Consider the following 21,726-nt stretch of genomic DNA (forward strand, 5'->3'; position numbering starts at 1 on the left):
ATTATAAAAAAACCTACTAATCTTTTTATTAAATTTGAATTGATTTTGTGAATGCGGAACACGTTGCAAGAGACGTTCCCACAAAGCAGCTGCTCGCACACACAAAACCTTGAATATGCTTCAAGGCATATACTTGACAAGCACCTTAAATAGACTGACTTTTCTGCCTTATTTATAACAAGACAGGCAGAAAACTCAGCCCCACTGGGAAAGGCCCATCGTGGATTAGAATCAAAAGAACAAACAAAATTTAAGGGAGGCCCTCCCCTTCGCATGTGGGTATTTAAAACTAAGTAAGATATGAGTTCATTCCTTCGAGGCCTTGCCAAAAGAAAAAAAAAAAGGAGAAATAATGTTGCTTAGCAACAATTAGACAACGGGCAGGGAAGGAGAGCGGGTGTGAAAGAAAGCTGAGCCTATGAGTTCGTTATGGCCACCCTAGTCCAGGTGACCTTTGTGACCCAAGATCCAGGCCGTGTCCCCATTTGGCCTCAGAATAAGGCCGGGCTGTTTCCATCCATTCATCTTATCTTGACGAAGAAGACCTGTAATCCCAAAGAAATAGAAACCTACTTCTGGATAGCACAAGGCTCCTGGACAACAATGCTGCCTTGTGAAATGCTCACCGGCCTATTTCTGGCGCTGATCACAGTTTCCAGCTAAACTCCATTGAGCAGATGGGAAAACGGAGGCCCGGAGAGATGCAGCGACTCCCCCACGGCGTCACAGTGGTTGGTGGCAGAGCCCGGGCGGGGCGCTAGCTCTCAGGTCAGCTGGGGCTCTCTACTCCAGGGCTAGCAGTTTTCCCACATCTGCGAAGAACCATCCCCCACCTCAGCCTAAATCGCAGGTAAGACTGTGATCAGAGAAGCAGGTTGCCGGTACTCAAATACTTCTCATCGCTGGATCATGAAAAATGCCATTCTTATTTGAGGCTCCCTTCAAAACTGCTGGGAGATCCCAGGCCAGTTCACAAAGAGCTTGCATGAGATGGGAAACCCTTCTTTCTCTCTCCCAACCAAGCCATCTTACTAAATCCCCAAGTCCCCTAATAGGTGGGCTGACACAGTGCAAGCATTCTGGGACTGCAGAAAAAGAAGAGTCCAATAAAAATGAAAAGACCCTAAGTCTGATCCTCAAATTCACAGCCATGCTTTAGATCCAGAGTGGATTGTCACCGCCAACCAGCACACTCCTCATCCCAGTATCATCCTGAGACCATGATTCCTAGGCTGTCAATCTTTTAAAGGGGACACGTGCTGAGCAGGCAGGAGTCATCAGCCAACATGTGACTCAGGAGACGCCCAGAGGCAGGGTTATACTGCCCCAGACCAGACCCTCATTCGCATTACAAATAGGATTCAAATAATGTTGCAGGTCACAGACAGAGTACCCCACACCTTGTTAAAAACGCATAAAGACAAAAATAAACACATGGGACCTAATGAAACTTAAAAGCTTTTGCACAGCAAAGGAAACCATAAACAAGACCAAAAGACAACCCTCAGAATGGGAGAAAATATTTGCAAATGAAGCAACTGACAAAGGATTAATCTCCAAAATTTATAAGCAGCTCATGCAGCTCAATAACAAAAAAACAAACAACCCAATCCAAAAATGGGCAGAAGACCTAAATAGACATTTCTCCAAAGAAGATATACAGACTGCCAACAAACACATGAAAGGATGCTCAACATCTTTACTCATTAGAGAAATGCAAATCAAAACTACAATGAGATATCATCTCACACCAGTCAGAATGGCCATCATCAAAAAATCTAGAAACAATAAATGCTGGAGAGGGTGTGGAAAAAAGGGAACACTCTTGCACTGCTGGTGGGAATGTGAATTGGTACAGCCACTATGGAGAACGGTATGGAGGTTCCTTAAAAAACTACAAATAGAACTACCATATGACCCAGCAATCCCACTACTGGGCATATACCCTGAGAAAACCATAATTCAAAAAGAGTCATGTACCAAAATGTTCATAGCAGCCCTATTTACAATAGCCCGGAGATGGAAACAACCTAAGTGTCCATCATCGGATGAATGGATAAAGAAGATGTGGCACATATATACAATGGACTATTACTCAGCCATAAAAAGAAACGAAATTGAGCTATTTGTAATGAGGTGGATGGACCTAGAGTCTGTCATACAGAGTGAAGTAAGTCAGAAAGACAAAGACAAGTACTGTATGCTGACACATATATATGGAATTTAAGAAAAAAATGTCATGAAGAACATAGGGGTAAGACAGGAATAAAGACACAGACCTACTAGAGAATGGACTTGAGGATATGGGGAGGGGGAAGGGTAAGCTGTGACAAAGTGAAAGAGCGGCATGGACATATATACACTACCAAATGTAAGGTAGATAGCTAGTGGGAAGCAGCCGCATAGCACAGGGAGATCAGCTCGGTGCTTTGTGACCGCCTGGAGGGGTGGGATAGGGAGGGTGGGAGGGAGACGCAAAAGGGAGGGGATATGGGAACATATGTATATGTATAACTGATTAAATTTGTTATAAAGCAGAAAAAAAAAGAACAAGACAATAAAGAGGAAATTTAAAACTCAAAAAAAAGGAAAATGCATTTAATTGATGGTAAAGAATCTAAAATAAGGAAGAACCCAGATTATTAAAGATTATTAAAACCATAATCATGAAATCAAAAGACTTGACAACCATTGACCTCAGAAAGAAGACTCATTACTCATTACTGCAGTCTACCACCAAAGGTAATAAATGTATGCCCAGCCCACTGAATCAGGAATTGAAAAAAACGTTTATGAATATATCCTTTGTTAGCATCTTTCCAAAGAATGTGGATAGTTGTCTGTTTTAACTGCTAGAAAATATTTTGGGAACTGCCATTAAAGACATTGAAATCAACTCATTATCATTACCAGAAACTATTGATATAATGTAGTTGCATATGTTTGGCTAAATATAATAGAAATCTCTTTGAAAAAAAAAAACACATTAAGTTAAAGGGTCCAAGTGGTCTTCTATCTTGCAGTGGGCTTTCTTCCTCATTTATATGGTCCTAACTTAATGCTAGAAAGAGTGCGGGCAGACAGCAGAAAAGTAATAACCTAGTCCATTCCCATTTAGAGACTGCAGGTGACAACGGCTTGAAGGAACCCTTGTGCTTTGCGCGGGGAAGGGTCCATAGGGCAGAGGGAAGACAAAGCACTGGGTCCAAGCCTTTGCAAGAGTGTTCTGGCCTGACTCTGACACTCACACATCATGTGATGCTGGGCCAGATCCTCAACCCTTGTCAGCCAAAATGGCATCAGGGATAAAACAGATACACCCTGGGCTGAGAAGGTGTTGCAAAGCTCAAGGAGAGAGAACACGTGAAAAGTGTCATCATCTACTTTGCTCCAACAAACTACTAGATTACAGGGGCAACTTTCCTACTTTATAGAAAGATATTTCACCTGCTGGGCCTCTACTTGCATATAAACAGCTGTCACGTGGACAAATTACTCTCAACACAGCCCTGAAACATTTTAACTGTGTATTGGCATTGACTTCCTTGACAAGGTCTCTATCTTTCCTCCCTGGGACATAAATGGCTGGTGCACAGGAGGCAACCAATAAATGTTTGTGTAATGATAATAATCATTCGAAGAAGGGACATTTAAGTGACTATGGGCAAGTTACTCAATTTCTTAGGGCCTCAATTTCCTCATCTGCATAATGGGAACACTGATACCTACACCTCACAGGAAGGTGACCAGACTAAAAGAGAGAATCCACGGGAAATGCTTTGCACAAGTAAATGCTCTATTACTGTTGGCTACTGTTATTGATAATGTGGGTCTGTTTCTCCAAGACACCTTAAGACTCTCAAAAAGCCAGGGGGACTGTGTTCAACTCATCCTGCCTTCCCTTATCACCAAAACCAGCAGCTGGAACACAGTAGGACCTCAGTGCTTGTTGAGCTGAACACTCATGTTCATAATACATCCACCTAGTGGATTATTGCGCTTGAAACCAACTCGATTAGGGGAGAAAGACGAAGCACAGGGGACAAGGGTGACACTTACCTAACACATCCACACTTTCAGCCTGATCTCTGAGCTGTTCCCCAATTCACATGAAGCAGTGAATGACATCAGAAGGCTTCCTTTCTCCTCCCCTTTCCCTGCCCAAACTAAACTCCTCCCCATCTTTCACTGAGTTTTCTTACAAACAGCTTTTCTTCTGAAACTAAAGGCTCAGCTACAAGGTTACAAACCTCTCACACCTCGGTGACACTGATACGACAGCATCTGTGCAAGATCAAGGATTTGGGGCCAAGACTGGCCTCTTGACATAAATGGAAAAGATCAAGTTTTGAGGGCAAGAGCTGGACCACTGCCCCAGTCTGGAAAAGGAGATTACACAGTAAACCGCATCAACACCAAAGCCTCTCTTATTTCCCAAAAGCCCCAGTTCTTATTTCCACGCCAACAGTGCTGAAGGTTATACTTAAAACAGCAGAGATCCTAGGATCACAATGGACGATGGTGGTTAGTTTCCATCTTTTCTTTGCAGAAGATGCTGGTATATTTACTAGGGGGAAGGGATGGGTGGGAGTGAAAAGGAAAAGATAACAGAGAGACAGGAAATCACTAACCACAAAGCTTCTATTCCCAGTTTCAATCTGATGTTTGCCTTCCCTATTCTTTTAAGATTATGGGCAAAGCAACACAAATCAGGAAGAAAAGAGATTCTGCCTTCCCTTCCATGGACACTGGTGCTTTAAAATGGTACCACATTAACAAAAGGACTAAAGTAACTGAATTATTCTACATCTCAGCTCTTCTCATCACCTAGAGGGCAAGGACACGGTCCAAAATTCATTCCGATAATGAAAAAGCCTCGGCTTATGTGAAACAGATGTGCAGCCAATCTCTTCTTCCTACAATGTTAGGGGCAGGAGATATAGTCAAAGGAATCACAAAAAAAGCAATTCACTTGGAAATGTACTTTTACTCATCAGAAAGAAGCAAGTGTGTTCAGTAGTTTGACTCTTCTGCATCTACTGTGAAAAGTAACAGCAACCAGTCACTCAGCAAGCCTTGTGGACCCAACTGCTCTGTTTAGCTCTTTACCCATATTATCTTCAATCCTATTATCTTTATGAGGAAGGAATCCTTTTTCCCCCATTGCATAAGTAAGGAAACAAGCTTAGAAATTTAAGTTATCTATCAAGATCACTCAGCTTGTATAGGGGAACACTGGGCCTCAGATCTAGGCTCACGGGGTCCAGGTACACACGCCTAACCACAGAAGCATTTAAAGACAAAAAGTGGAACCACACATAAGAATTCACATATAGTTCCTTTCCCTTCTGCCACCATATGTGAGTATCAGGCTCTGTACTAAGAACTAAGAACAAAAAGACAGGGATAACTAAGGCTTCCTGAGCCCTTAACTAAGGGCCAGGCTCCCTCAGTACAAAATGCGGAACACACATTTAATCGTCACAATAACCTTATAAGGGAGGGACTTAAACCATCTTGCATTTTGCAGATGAGAAAACCAAGGTTCACGGAGGTTAAGCCGTTTGTCCAGGGTCACGTAGCTAAGAATGAGTAGAACTTGGATTTGAACCCAGGAAGCCTGATACCACAGCCTATGCTATTAACCACTAGGGCAGCAGATTTCAAGAGGAGCTCACAAAATTAAAAACCCAAAGTCAGAAGCCACAGGGAGTATTAGATAAATAGGCCTTTGGCTCCCATTTACTTAAGAACAGGTTTATGATGGTTCTCAATATAGGAAATAACTTGGCAAGGAAACAATGGAAGCAACAGCAAACCCAAATGACTAAATGTAGCTCAGCTGATTGCTCGGATAAAGACTCCATCATCCTATGCGGCCGGCCAGCACCTCACTTTTCCATATGTGTTTGTTAAACTTTGAGGTGCAATGGCACAGCAAGGAAATGGGCTAGAAATGCCTCCAAATTGCCCAACTGCCCTATGCACCATTTCTAAACATCAAAATGACTTCAACTTCAAAATAGACTTGTATTTGGAAAGGCAGTCATCCCTTTCTAAAGAGAGATCTTTCTCTTCATTTTAGAGAAAAATGTTTCAAAGTACGCTACACCAGAATTGAAAGGCTGCTTTGGAAAACGTCGCCCGGGCTCCAAGCTGGAAGAGACCTTCCTGGCACGGCAGCGGCTGCGAAGGGAGATGGGCCTGGGCCCCTCACCTGTGTGCAGAGTGCCTCCGGCTCACCACAAGGAATTTAGGCAGCCGTGACCTACATTCACAAAGCCTGCAGCAAAGCTTGTTTTGAACCAGATTTCCCACAAGTACAAAGCACCTCACAACCTAGAAACCTTTATTTTTAATTTATGGGGGAAGACAGTCAACAAATTAAGTCACTGTCACGTGACCACCTGTAGAACCAGGCCAGGCCATAAACGGAGTTTGGTTCTTTCTAAATGGCCTCTATCGGACTGTCACTTTTATCTCAGAACAATCCCTTTCAATCAGCCACCAGGTGTATATCTAAGCACCAGGCACTTTTACCCTAGGGCCAGGAAAACATATATCTCTCCTGACTTCCCCTGGCTATGGTCCTGTTTATTTTAACGTTTTAAACCTGTATTCAAATAGCCACTGGTTAACTTTGTACAGTACATTAACATCTTTCTCAGCTTCCTTTCCCAACTCCCAGAACCTGGGTGTAGAATGGGATAAGAGCTCACATTGGACCCAAGCAATAAGCTTCTCATCCCTTCACTTGGTCCCTGCTGCAAAAGCAATGTGTGGACCAGCTCCCTGCTATGTAATAAAGCCGGGAGTTTATAGCTCAGGCTCTATTAGCAGTGGTTCTTAACCTAGGCTGCCCAGGAGACTCACCCCGGGAGCTTTCAAAGTATCTCAAATGCCCAATTAAATGAGAATCTCTGGAAGTGGAGCTCATACGTGTTATTTCTGAACGTCCCCCAGGTGATTTCTCTGTGCAGCCCAAGTTGACAAGCCCAGCTCCTACTGCACCCATCACCAGCTCTGTGAGTCCAGACAAGGTGCTAAACCTCTACCTTTGAGGGCCTCGATCCCCTTCCAGGGAGAACAGAGCCCTCCAAGAGCTAAAAATGCCTGCAGAGCCCTTAGCACGTTATCTGTCCATCACTCCTGGCTCAAGTCTATCACTCTTGGCTCTTTTAAAAGATAAATTGCAGCACATTATAGAATTCAGAGTAGGGAATTAATTCTCTGAGTGAGCGACTGGATTATGATCACTGGATCGAATCTTCCTGCTGCATTCAGGATTCTGTTTTGGAAGATGACATGGAACAGGAACTGAGAAGAAAAAGGCAATAGAGGCAACAGGAGCCTCAGGTTCCTGTCACATCAGGCTTACGCCAACAATTGTTTTTTTTTAACAGTGTCCCACCAGCAACCCCCAGGTGAAAACATTCTGCTGGCAGACTCATGCCAACTGGATGCAGCTCAACACTGAACGTCTTCCAAATGGCTTCCCCCCATCTGAACGTCTGCCTCCTATTTTATTCTAATTTCTTTAGCTTTTATCCAAAAAACTCAAACAGTTTCTAAATCACCTAACAATAAGAACTTATAACTCAAAGGACACAATCTGCAAACAACAAGGTTTAAACTCTTTGGGACTGAAGCCATCAGTCAAATACCTAACCCAGTGGGTTCCCAGCCCTGGCTGCATATAAAAATCACATGGAAAGCCTTAAAAATGCCAGTGCCTAGGCCACAACCTTGAGAGATTCTTTAATTGGTCTGGAGTGGGGCCCTGGGCAGCCATGTAATTTAAAATCTCTCCCAGATAATTCTACTACACAGCCAGGGCTGAGAACCACTAACCACAGTAACAGCAAAAAATAAAAACAAAATGTTTCTCACTTTAAGATAACAATTATATTTTAAACACCTCCTGAAATAAACTAAGCTACCTTCCAAGGAAGGCATCAAACACAAGAGGCCTACAAAGAAAGCCAACACTGCTAGGCTACCAGCAGGAAAGCTGTCCCACCTATGCCTTTTAACTCAAAAAGTAAGTAATAATCAAGAACTTCTCACTCCGAGGCGAGGTATCTAAGGATATCAAACCCCCAAAGGGACAGCAAGATCTGCTGAAATAACACTTGTTCCTTGTGACTCAATCCAGAAATCCTGTTTGTTTGGACATATCTGCACAAGTGTGAGGCTTTAAACTGAATTAGCACTTACCAACATGTATTCAAGAGACAAATGAAGGCCCTAATACAAGCCATCCCAATCTTGACACTGAACTTATTTATGCATTTTCAAGAGGTCAGAAAGCTTGAAATTGGTATCATACTTTTAAAAAATATGTAAGCAAATAAACCTACGACTGCTTTAAAAAAACTAAATCCACACAGAGCAACACACTTCATTAATTTTCAAATGAGTCAAGGGACCCGCTCTGGGAAGGTCACCAACTTACCTCTGAATTTCTTGGGTGGATTGTTAAGGTCCCCAGTTTCTGGCTGTACAACACAACGATCATCAACCAGGCTGCAAAGAAAATAAAGATAAATGTTGTACCAAGCCGAGTCTAAGAAAATAAAACCCTAAGCACTATGCAAAAGTCAAACACTCAGGGCTGTTCCTGCACAAAACTTAGGCTGCCCTATTCTCCTGCCAGGGAGCTGTTGACACTAGAGGTTTCCTATGTAGGGAGCTAAACCTCATCCAAACACCCAAGACTCTGCTTCTGCAACGGACACATTCAACTACTGTTTTCTGTGGCTCTTTTCTCTTACCCGCAGCCATGAGAGATCTGAGCACAGCACGCACTAATGCTCAAGTCGGGGGCATAGCAAGGGATCCGTGCGCTCAACCAACGGTAGCTGAGGGGCCCACCGCGTGCCAGGCACTGAGCTAGGCCCTGGGATGTGAAGATGAGTAGAAGCCAGGCCCCTGCCCTTAGAGAGCTCAAGGCTAGTTCATGCAGGAGCCACAAAGACAAACTGATAACAAGAATATAAACCAAAGGCTGTAAGGGAAGAGAACAAAATACAGCCAGAAACTAACTGTGCCTGAGGCCATCTGAAAAGCTGCTGGTGGAAGAGGGAAAACTGGAGCTATTGGAAACTGAAATCAAGGTGGGGGATGAAGAAGAGGGGAGCGTTTTCGGGGGGAGGGAACCCCACATACAAAAGCATTGAAGTAAGAAAGGACTTTGGAGCTTCAAAAGCAACTAGTGCAAAAAATACACATAAATAACCAGCCCCAAATTATATATAAAGCCTCCGTGTTTAAAGTCCCAACTGAACAATCTGACTTGTACAATGCTTTTAGAAGAACCGATTTTAAAACAATATTTCTGTTTGAACAGATGAGGAAATTGAAGCTCTGAGGAGTTTAAATGACTTTTCCAAGTTCCTAAAAGTGGTATTGGTAAGACTGGCTCATTTTCCAAGTGACCACAGAATTTGCTCCCAGTTAATATGGTTTTCCAGGGTTTCTTCCATTAATCTGTGTCTTATCCCAAAGGCAACGTACCATTAAATACCCGGCCTTAGATCTTACTGCTCCTTCCTCCAAAATTCCCTGACAACTCCTAAAGTCCTGTACGTCTTTCAAGACCCTGATTCAGAGCCCCCATCTTCTCCATGAAGGCCCTCCAGCCTTTCCTGCCCCAGGCCCTCTCTGCCTCTCCTCTGTCCCCCCAGTATCGCTGGGCTGAAACACAAATGGTGCACTAGGCTACGAACTCCATGAGGGCAGAGAGCTGCGGCTTTGTGGCCCAGAGGTGCCCAGGGCCAGCACACTTCCTGCCCAGGCTGGGTACTCAGTATCTATTTGGTGGATGAATCAAAAGTGTCCCACCAGCAATTTTGCCTCCTTCAGCTCCAAGACACAAGACCTCTCTGCATCAACAAGAGAGACAGTGTGGTCACAGCCTGAATTGTAATGCAAAAATTAAGAGCAGAAAGTCAAGAATCAATGAGCCTCTGTGAGTATAAATAAGGTAATGTCACCAGATCAAATATAATATGTGTATGCAGGGGCTGGGGGGAATGCCTTGGAATCCAGTGCAGGACTGGGTTAATTTATCATCAAGCTCTCAAACAAGCAGGAAGAGGTAGGAGAAAGGGCCCCAGTCTAGGCTAGAAGAAAATGAATTGTAGATGGCACTCGGCCACCTACTAGCAGCATGACGCTAACTCCATTACTTCACTCCTCCTGGTCTCAGTTTCTTCATGCGTAAAATCCAAGAGTAGGTCTCAAGGATTCTCAAGTAGGGAGATGTTCATAAGACTTTTTGTTTCTTAAATATATTGATACCAGGCGCCCATCCTCCCCAGGCCTACTAAAGCCGTGTTCCAGGATGGGACCCAAGAACCTTTATTTTTAACAAGTTCTGCAGGTGATTCAGAAGCACTTCTGTGACACTGCGTGTCATACGCTTGGGCTCTTCAAGGTCCTAGTTGAGTTCTCAAGTTCAGTGAGTCAATAAAGCCATTTGGAGGTAACCACCATCTATATAAGTGGAACTGGGCAACATAAATGGAGCTGGAGGCTGATTCCACCAAAACTGGCAGTCACTCATCGTCATCCGTGACTGGTGCTCCATAAATGTAAGAAATATGAGAAGGAAAAAGGTCACACTTTATTTTCCAAATCCATTTTTACCCTAATTATCCTCAAATATGTGCAGGGAACCAAGGGAATAAAATATTCATCGAAAGCAAGGACTAGGCCCCCAAATTCATAAAAGAGCCATCCTCATGTTAAAGGGGGAGACCTTATCATTAATTTGTTCATAATACTTGAGGAAAACTCGTAGAAAGCTCTGTACTTCATACGAAATCTAAGAACAGATGCTCTGGAAGAAAAGGAGGTACTGACATTTTAGGGGCTGGCACAGTAGACTGAGCAAGTGACAGGAAGCATGCCCGGGTGACTGGAAGGGCAGTGGCACCGTTAAAAGAAACTGGGGCCAAAGAGGAGGGATGGGGCATATAGTGGGGTTGAGGTTTTACAAGGCATCCAGGTAAGAGCTCTGGGCAGACAGTTAGGAGGGTGGTGAGCAAATTCAGCCAGAGAGGGGTGGTCAGCAAAGCCAGGAAGGAAAAGTCTGCCCTGTCAAGGGCAACCGTTAGGAGTGCTGGTCTTAGAGTCCCGAGTCTTCGCAACTGTGAAACCCCGGGGCAGGTGACTTCACCTCTCTGATGCTCAGAGGTTTTGCCCCCATAAATAGCAATAACGATAGTGCTCACTGTAAAAAGCTGTTTGGGGATTAAAGGGATGGTGTATGTACAGTACGCAGCACAGAGCTGTAAACACCCGTAGGATTCGTGTAAGGACCATGCCTACTTATTATTGGTGTTGTTTTGGCTGAAAAATAAGAAGAGGACTCAAGATTCAACCACGGATGGGAAAAGCAAGGAATCAGCCAAGAAGAAAAAAGGGACAACAGAGAGGCAAAGCAGCAGGACTCTTTGCCAAAGGCCACAGCAGGTAAAATGTGAAGGGTGGGTCTTTAGAGAAGTTAAAAAAAAGGTATGCACTGAGAAAAAAAAAAAAAAGCACTTGATTTGGTGATCAGGCACTCGTGGATGACTTGTTTTTATCGGATGACTTTTGAAAATAAAATCTTTATTCAGAGAGGTCCAGTTGAGCTACAGAATTCTTTACGTGAAATAACTTGCTCTTTGAGGCTGGAGTAACTGAGTGAGAGCCTGAGAGTACTCACTTTGCACAAATACCAGAGAACAAGCATACTTTAAGAAGTATGATTAAAATGAAGGTTCTGGCTGCTGTAAGAATGAGGTTCCTGGGGAAGCCGTTGCCTGCCTTCGCCCCATCTATTTGAGATCAGCTCTTGCCAAATACAACAATGCCACCAACTACTCCTTCCCAGCAAAGACATTATAGACCATTTGTGACGCTTCTGCAGTTAACCATCTTCACTCCCCATTCTGCTTGTGTCTGCCTTTGGGGCTACTTCACATCTCATTTCCTCTTCTAGACAATAGGAGTAGGGAAAGAAGGGAGAAGACAATCAAATGAGTACATTAGGGAATGTATGTATACCCTTAAGAGTTAGGGGAGGGCTTCCCTGGTGGCGCATTGGTTGAGAGTCCGCCTGCTGATGCAGGGGACACGGGTTCGTGCCCCGGTCCGGGAAGATCCCACATGCCGTGGAGCGGCTGGGCCCGTGAGCCATGGCCGCTGAGCCTGCGCGTCCGGAGCCTGTGCTCCGCAATGGGAGAGGCCACAACAGTGAGAGGCCCGCGTACCGCAAAAAAAAAAAAAAAAAAAGAGTTGGGGGGAAAAAAAAACTGAAGAAAGCACAAAAGACCAAAGATCTGATTTAAAGAACTTTGTGCAATTTGTAACTTTCAGATGCACACAGCAACTTGAAGTAGGAAAAGTTCTGCTCCCAATAAGAGAGATAAGCATCTGAGAAGTTCTGGTCTTTGCTCTGACAACAAATAAGTCACCATTTAAAAATAAGAGCTTTTACGAAGCTAAAGCACTTCCTTGGGGTCTGTAAATATTAATCTTAAAATTCATCCCATATACTTAACACTTTCCCCCTGACATATGAAAAAAGAGGAAATTATAATAAATGCTGAATTAACAGAGTCCTAACTAATGAGATTTCCCTCTTGCATAACTGACAGGAAAACAGTATTTTTGTGTAAGATGTTAAACTTGGTTAACGTGAGATTTGATATTCATGATTCCAACCACTGCTGGAAAAGCCAGTAAAATGGAAACATTCTTGTCCTAGAAAAATCACAATTTTAAGCTGATGTTATGATGCCTTAAACAAATCCTGCCACACAAGAAACCAGGCGCTCTTACCCCAAGGTGCTAATAAATCCATTTGTCGATCCCTCGGCGTACAGAGAACAAATGTCTCCGATATGAAGGAAACTAGACATCTTGTCAGACATGGCTTTCTTGAGAATCCTAGACAAAGTAAAATATGCAACATTATTAGAAGGAAAGAATTGCTCGGGTGGGGTGGGGGGGAGTCACTGGAAATTGGCTTCACTCAATTTTCCAAAGCATCCTACTTAAAAGTCAAATTTAAATGGGAGTGTGACAGGCAGGCAATTCACTGAGCCAAGCAGGACATCTGCAACCACATTTTTCCCACATATTCTTTCATTTCAGGATATTCCAACCACAGTAATGCTTGTTTCTAACAAAACCATGCCTGAATCCAATTCTCCAAGTTGAAGACCCTCGATAATAAATGGTGAATATGAAGACAGCAGGGAAGTCAGCCAAGAACTTTGCAGTGATGAGGAGCTGGAAAGTCTGACTTATGAAACATTAACATATTCAATCTGCCTCAGGGAACATTCAGTCAGAAGGAAACACCTGGTATAAAACTTGGGTCCGGCAGTGCCTGGGCTGAGGTGCCAAAGCAACAAAATGAAATTAATAAGAGGAAACCTAGTAATAAATACCACAAAGCTCTGGCAGCCTTTTAAGAATTCAACAACCTACACACTTCACCCAAATGCTATTCCAGGGTCTTTCTCATACTTCACCAAGAAACACTTGCAGAGGGAGAAAGAATCTTAGCACCTGGTCCAAACCCTTCCCAATGCAATTAAGAAGAGTAAGGTTGAGGTCGTTTAAGAACCTTGGTCAGGAACGCACACAGCTACTTAGGGGCAGTCCTAGAAAATGCTCTTAAATTCAGGAAATCTCTACACAGCCTAGTAGACAGACAGACAGACAGACACACACACACACACACAAATATCAACGAAAATATTGACATGACTCATAGAAACAGCTTTCATCAGGGCCATAAATATTGAGGAGTGGGAGCCAATTGTAAAAAACTAAATTGACATTTAAGAAACAATCTCAGTTTTGTGGGAAGAGTGTGTGCTGGTGTGGACTGCAGTAACCCCCCATCATTTCCTCAGGCACCTGGTGTGTAGACGTTCAGGGTCACCTAGGTCTTCCCCAGACCTCCCCTCCAAACCCAGACCCCCTTAAACATCTTTGCCCATCTCTTTACTCAAGATTCCTTGCCAGAAAGCATTCCTCCCGCAAAGCCACAAGTTGTAAGGGCGTGGAAAAACATACTCTTCTGAAATTGCTTTCTGGGTGCCAAGTTTTCTTTTCAGAATTAGCATGCAGCAATGATGAGCAGGAAACCTCAGGAAGCATTTCTCCTACCATAGCAGGAGCGTCAGGTAAAAAAAACAAACCATTAAAGAACCTCAGTTCACTGCTTGTGAGAAACAGCAAGGAAAAACTAATTTATCCCCCCAACAACCAAGATGTTACAAGAGAGATAAAGAGCACTGCCTTGAACTTATGTATAGAGAGAGCCAGCAGCTGAGAACACAGACTCTCAAACAGAAGAGCCAGCATCTCTGGACCTTGGGGAAAGACAGACAACATGCAGAGGGACAGTTTGCCAAGTCCCACTCTCCAGAATCGAGTCTATCATCCTGTCATTTCTTCCTAACTGGATATTTTATACCTAAAGGCAAACCAATGTGTTAAACAACATCCCCAAAAGCTGCACAAATGAAAACCACTAAGGGGCATTAATATTTCCCTTATGTGCTTATATATAAAAGTTTTATCATAAAGGGTCAGGAAGTCTGTGTACTTCTGGAACTGATTACTAGGAAGCAAGTTCTGTTTGAATTTTGAGTCAGACCAAATTTGTGTCTGCACACTTCGACCTCCCAGAAGGACACTGGGAAGCTGCTGAATGCAGGAGAGCAGGTACGTGCTCAGGCAAGAGGGCAAGGGGCCTTGTCTACTGTGACTGACTCTCCTTTCGGGCTTGGCCTTTGAATGAGTATTTGGCCCCAGTGGAGACCAGGCCAGGAAATAGGAGTATGACTGTTATTCACTGAACTTTCAGCACCACCTGGTCACCTTACTAAAAGTTTCAGGCCCTTAATGGGAAGAAGTGGACACAATTCAGTGTTCTGGAATGACAAAGCATGACATACTCAACGTTGCCTGCAGTTGATAATTGCAGTAGATGTCTGGACCACGCTCGTGCAGCAAGGTTCTGCATTAAGACCGTTTCCAATAATAATGGCTAGCATTTGGCAAGCATTATCATGCCCACCATTGTGCTGAGAGCTTTACAAATGTTCTCAAATCCTCAGGACCACAGCATGAGGCAGGCGCTACCATTATTCCCATTTTGCTGTTGGGAAACTAAGCTACAAAGAGGTTAAGATGGCCAAGCCACATATAATTAACAAGCAGGAAGGCCCGGGTTATAACCCTGGTCTACATGACTGATAAACAGAACTGTTGAATGGTGATACCTGGAACACAGATTAAAATGTTAACCATTCTTATTCTTTGGGTGACAAGACTATGGAGAACTGATTTTCTTTTATATGCACAATTCTATTTGCTAATTTTTCTACTTTGGTATTTCCTAATTTTTCTACCGTCACCACATAATATTTTGATATGGAAAAAATTTAAGTATCTTCTTCCTCATCAACATGCTTATTAAGTAGATGGTTGAACAAATAAACTTTAGGCATACTTTACATTTCCCCCAGAAAACGCAGGCCAGTACATCCACCACAGTTAATGATCCTCTACTGAGCAATCTGCCAGGGGTCCCAATTTAAAAAAGGCGGGGGGGGGGGGAGGCAGGAGGAGGGACAGATTCTCCCCCAGGGTCTCAAACAATAAGTTCCCTCACAAAGGACCAGGCAGAGCCTCCCTCGTCTGGCTGGAAATCTTTGGAGATTTCCCGTCACCTACCATTCAGTCAACTGGAGGAAGAGGAGAAGGGCGAGGGAGGGGGAGGAGGAGGGGGGAGGGAAGGGGAGGAGGAGAGGGGGAGGAAAGGGAGGAGGAGGGGGAGGAGGGGGAAGAGGGGAGGAGGGGGGAGGGGGAGGGGGAGGAGGGGGGAGGGGAGGAGGGGAGGAGGGGGAGGGGAGGAGGGGAGGACGGGGGAGGAGGGGAGGAGGGGGAGGGGAGGAGGGGAGGAGGGGAGGACGGGGAGGAGAGGTTCTGGTGCTATCATCAGTGATGTCCTTGAAGTAAAAACAAAGGCCACGATAGTCAACAGAACAGGCCTCTGGGGCCTGGAGGGGAGGAGGTGGAAAGTCAGCTGGTGCCATGGGCCTGGGAGCAATCTTATGGAAGACTTCCTGTTGTTCAGAAGCAGGGTGGGAGAGCCTGCCTCTTTATCTGATCCTGGACCACTTGTGCCTGCAAACTTCTCACAGCTGTACCCAGGGCTCCTGTGTCACTCACACAGTGGCTGGGGATCACCTAAGGGAAAAACAGAGCCAGGGCCAACCTGCACTTGAGCTGCATGACCCTGGTACATCAAATACTATATGGACACCTAGGGCTCTTTGCTAACAAACTCTGAATTGGTCACCAGACATCTATGAGAACAAGTCTAGGTGGTTAGCTCCAGAGCTCCAACTGTCTCTTGGTCCACTAACTATTATTTTTAGTCCACCACTGTCATCCAGGCCACTTAAAGCTCTCTGCTTTCCTTTCCCCATCTGTAAAATGGGGATAATACATACTTCAAGGAGTTGAGGAATAGATGAAATGGTACATGAAAAGTGTCCAGTACAGGGGCTGGCGGACTTTCACTGCTCTATGCTAGCTATTTTTCATTACTTTTTTAATGAGGTGAGGTAGAATTCTGGATGATTCTTGGGCTTCAAAATTATGAATCACTATATTGTATAACTGAAATTTATATAATACTATAAATTTACTATACCTCAATTTAAAAAATAAAAAGAATTCTTTATATCAAACTTTCTCTGTTCATTATAAGATAAATAAGTTCTGGGCATATAATGTACAACATGACAACTATAGTTACCAATAGTGTATTGTATATTTGAAAGTTGCTAAGAGAATAGATCTTAAAAGTTCTTATCACAAGGAAAAAAATTTTTAACTATGTATGGAGATAGATATTAACTAAACTTATTGTGGTAATCATTTCACAATATATACATATATCAAATCATTATGTTGTACACCTTAAACTTATACAATATTATATGTCAAGTATCTCAATAAAACTGGAAAATTAGTAAATTTTTTAAAAATTTAAACTCCGCAAAGGAAAGGATCCCCTGCATAAAAAGTCAGCTGGGTATCATAACAAATGAACTCCTGTATGACCCATGATGATACATTTCACTTTAGGGAAGATAATTATCCTCCCTAATTCACCCCTTGAGAAAAAGCTGAACAATGCAGAATTATACTCAACTCCCAACCACAGAGCATTCTGGCCTTTCCAAATATACAGAATCATAGAATAAATGGCGGAAGCAACCCTGCAAAGCCTGTAATTCCATCTCTTGCCCAATAATAGAACTCCCCCGTCCCACCCCACCCCCCCATCTCGCCTAGGTATAGTCTTCGCTTCTGCTTGAACACCTGGCAATGAGGTCTACCCTAGGTTCAAACAGCCTAGTCAGAAGACACTCCTGCCCTTGTCCCCCCGCCGACACAAGGACAAACGCCTCCCAGAATTTTTGCTACTGATCTGTCTTCCGATGCTCAAAGACCTCTGAATATGTGAATGCTCTCTATCTGATTTCTCCTAAAGACATGGCTTCTGATTGCAAAGCATCAGCATCCTCCCCTGTTCCTGACAGCACCTGGCCTCAAGAGCCAGGGTTCCAACCCCAGCTCTGCCACCTCATCACTGCACGGCTTCAGGCCAGATCCGTAACTTCCCTAAGCCTCGCTTTTCCCACCTATAAAAGGGGGAGAGTAAGAGTACCTCCCTCAGCAGGTGGTCAGGGGCTCAATACGATTGTGTTTATAAAGCACCCACCAAAGTACTCGGCAGGAAGTAAATCATAAAATCTACAGAAGCCATTTCTAGACCACCTCCACCTCCTACCACTGCTCTAACCAGCTGATGCACCTTCTAAAACAGGATTCCCCAGGGAGGCTCGACCAGGGTGGAGAAAGGATTACTACTACTGCGTCTGTGACGTCCTCGGGCAAATGGAGCTGTGGTGGCTTTGCTGAGCCTCACATCACCCGCTGGCCCAGCTTCAATTCACTGTCCTCTGAAACTGCTCCCTGAGCAAACTGTAAAGAAAAGGGATGTCGGATTCTATTTGTAAGCAAGGTGGGAATAAAAATGCGCCGATTCAATACTCAAAAGCATTGAATTGTATACTTTTTTTTTGGCCGTGCCACATGGCATGTGGGATCTTAGTTCCCAGACCAGGGATCAAACCCGTGCCCCCTGCAGTGGAAGCACAGAGTCTTAACCACTGGACTGCCAGGGAAGTCCTATTGAATTGTATACTTTAAAAGGGTTATCATTTTTTGCATGTGAATCATATTTCAATTAAACAAAATCAATGTGAGTTCACAGAAAAGCAGACATACCAAGCTTTCCACAAATATAAAGAATACTGTAAAGTCTGAAAAAAAAATGCACCAATGCAGAGATCTCCTTGGAGAAGAGAAACCAGAGGTGGTGGTCTTCCAAATCTGTGGTCACAGAATCTGTGTTGCTCTTTGCCTTTTCTATACCTCCCTGGTCATCTTGTGCACTCCGCTGGCTCCAGGGGTTTCTCTAGGATGAGGATTCCCAAATCTGTCTCATGGACAAGAGCTACTGGGATTCAGCTCCTAAATGCCCACAGCATCTCAATGTACCAAAAAGAACTCACCTGTCTGCCCAACCCTCTTCTCCTCCTCCACACTCACATCATCTACCTCCACAGAGTCTGGTGGCATCTCCCGTCTTCCCTCTCTCCTCATCCCTGTCACAGGGCCTTTGTCCATGCTGTTCCCTTGGGCCTAGAACACATTCATCCCTATCTCATCCCCTGCCCTACTTAAAGCCCAGATCTGTTTGGGATCTGTTTTGCATTCCCACTGCATTCCCATCACCCGTGCCTACTACATGGTAGGTGCTTAGTAAATATGTCAAATATATGAATGAAGAAGTTTAATGGGCATCAAATCTTACTGATTTTAAGCTTGAATATATTTCTTGACTCCCCCAATTCTTTTAAACTCCTCTTCCCCCACCCAATCGCAGCCATTACCATTTCTCAAGTGGGCTCCATAAACCTTTCCTATTCATCTCTATGAATCTGTCTTTCTCCCTGCATCTATTCTACATGCACAGCCAGTATGACCTTCTAGAAGCATAAACCAGACCATGTCATTCCCCTACTTAAAACCTTCCCAAATCTCTTCAGGGCTCTCCATAATCTGGTCCCTGTCTACCTCTCCTTCCTCGCCTCTCTGTACTCTCCCCACTGCTTTTACACTCCAGCCATGATGAACTCTTCCAGATTCCCCAACATGCTGTACGGCTCCCTGTTCCCCAGGCCTTGGCATATGCTGTTCCCGCTGCCTGACACTCCTCCCCTCCCTTCCCCTCCCCACCACCCCCCCGTGGCTAACTCCCAGTCACCTTTACAGTCCCAGTTTGATGTCACTGCCTCTGGGAGGCCCTCTCGGACTCCCCAAATCTGGGTTATATGTTGGCAATATGCTTCTCTATATAGCACCCCAATTACCCCATCTGGGCCCACTACCACTGTCCTAAACTCACCTGTTCACTTGGTTGCTTGTTTACCTGTCTTCACCATTAGACTGTGAGTCCATGAGAGTAAGAACAGCAGAATTATTCTTCCCCATTGCCTCCCAGTCCCTAGTACAGTGCCTGGGACACGGCAAGCAGTCGAACTTGGGTTCAACGTACTACAGTATCAACTTGTCGGCTGCCTAAAAGAAATTACACTGTTTTTTAGGGGATTGTTTTCCTAAAACTAATTAAAGCCAAGTTTATACTGTTGGATCAAGAATGGAGAATAGAGGCCTGCTGGCCCTTTTCAACAGATTTCTATGAGAAATCTGGAGAGCCAGAAACAAAATATCTAACTTCCATCCCTGAAAAGAAGTACCCTTCTCCCACTGACCATCCCTTAGTATGTCCAGAAAGGCTAGAAGCATTGACTCAGAACACCTGGATTCAAATCCCAGTGTCATCAGTTACCTGCTGTGTGTTCTTTTTTTTTTTTAAGAAGATGTTGGGGGTAGGAGTTTATTATTTATTTATTTATTTTTGCTATGTTGGGTCTTCGTTTCTGTGCGAGGGCTTTCTCTAGTTGTGGCAAGCGGGGGCCACTCTTCATCACGGTGTGCGGGCCTCTCACTATCACGGCCTCTCTTGTTGCGGAGCACAGGCTCCAGACGTGCAGGCTCAGTAGTTGTGGCTCACGGGCCTAGCTGCGCTGCGGCATGTGGAATCCTCCCAGACCAGCGCTCAAACCCGTGTCCCCTGCATTAACAGGCAGATTCTCAACCACTGCGCCACCAGGGAAGCCCTGCTGTGTGTTCTTAAGCAATTTACATAACTTCTGAATTTCAACTCCCTCGTGCGTATAAAAAGAAGGTGGGGTGGGGGCTTCCCTGGTGGCGCAGTGGTTGAGAGTCCACCTGCCGATTCAGGGGACACGGGTTCATGCCCCAGTCCGGGAAGATCCCACATGCCGCAGAGAGGCTCGGCCCGTGAGCCATGGCCACTGAGCCTGCGCGTCCGGAGCCTGTGCTCCGCAACGGGAGAGGCCACAGCAGTGAGAGGCACGCGTACAGCAAAAAAAAAAAAAAAAAAAAAAAGGTGGGGTGAACACCCTTCCTATCTCACAGGGTCATCATGAGGGGAAAACCAGATAATCCACACAAAGTGCTCAGCCCAATACCTGGCCCTTTACTAAGGGCTCACTTTTTTATTTTCAAGTGAGACTGAAATGAAGACGTTCCCTTTTCTTCCTTCAAAGTCTTCACTCACTTCTGTCCATAACCTGTGATTCTTCCATTGGATAGATCCTTCTTACTTTGTCAGCACTGCTGGAAACACACTCAAATAAACAAAGGTCCCAGAAATGTTTCAGTCCTCTGCAGACCCGTTAAGTGGCCGACAGTAGGACAAGTCATCCAAGGTACTGCTTCTCAGCCCCCAGATTCAAAATACCCAAGAAAGCCAGACTTCATCTCCACTTTCCCTTCTTCTAACATCAAACCAGGCCCCTGCTGGAAGGCGGGGGTGGAGGGTGGAAACCTCTTCAAAGGAATGATAATTCAATATTTAGAACCTCTTCCACATGGGTGTTAAGACAGGCTAAAGCACAGCCTCATCGAAAAAGAATTACGTTCATTTCATTTTAAACAGCTCAAGATAGGAAAGAAATCCAAATTTTTTTTTTTTTTGCTAAAAGCTTTGTGGCAGAACCTCACTGATTGTCATTTTTCCCATCTATTTCTCCTGCACACACTTAACTAATTGCATTATATTCGTTTTTCTAAAAAAAAAACTCAACTTTCGCCTACACACAATTCAGAATTTAAAAGTTAGCAACTCCTGAAATGAGACCAAGTTAGAACACTTTCATTAACCAAGAAGTTAACTAAGGTATCACTTAATCCTCAAGGGTGGACAAACAAGGGAGGAAATCAGAATCATTACTTTATGGCAGTGAATAGACCCCAAAACCACAGACTCACACATTTTTATTAACATGTAGAAGCAAGCCTCTTGTATTTCATTAAGATGAAGCCACCTGGTCCTTAGGGCTGAACAGTCTGACTTTCAGTAACCAGGGGACAAAAAGAAACCCACTGTCACTGCCCTTAAATTCGGCCCTTCCAAGCCCTGGTGTCAGGCACTGAAGACCCCCGTCATGCCTGTCCCTGGTGCATCACCCACTTCCTGATGAC

The 21,726-nt window shown here is 44.3% G+C and overlaps 1 protein-coding gene across 3 annotated transcripts in view; it reads right to left on the reverse strand.

Moving 5' to 3' along the window:
• ITPR1 (inositol 1,4,5-trisphosphate receptor type 1) overlaps positions 1-21,726 on the reverse strand; it is a 327,139-nt gene that overhangs the window by 289,667 nt on the left and 15,746 nt on the right. For all 3 annotated transcript variants that reach the window (XM_081245778.1, XM_081245777.1, XM_081245776.1), the window contains exons 3-4: positions 12,832-12,939; positions 8,456-8,526 (exon numbers count right to left, since the gene is read on the reverse strand). In XM_081245778.1, coding sequence (XP_081101904.1) covers positions 8,456-8,526; positions 12,832-12,923 — 163 coding nt within the window. In that variant the 5' untranslated portion in view covers positions 12,924-12,939. The remainder of the gene's footprint in view (positions 1-8,455; positions 8,527-12,831; positions 12,940-21,726) is intronic.

The sequence above is a fragment of the Mesoplodon bidens genome (assembly GCF_964165515.1).
Source record: "Mesoplodon bidens genome assembly, chromosome: 10".
Lineage (NCBI taxonomy): Eukaryota > Metazoa > Chordata > Mammalia > Artiodactyla > Ziphiidae > Mesoplodon > Mesoplodon bidens.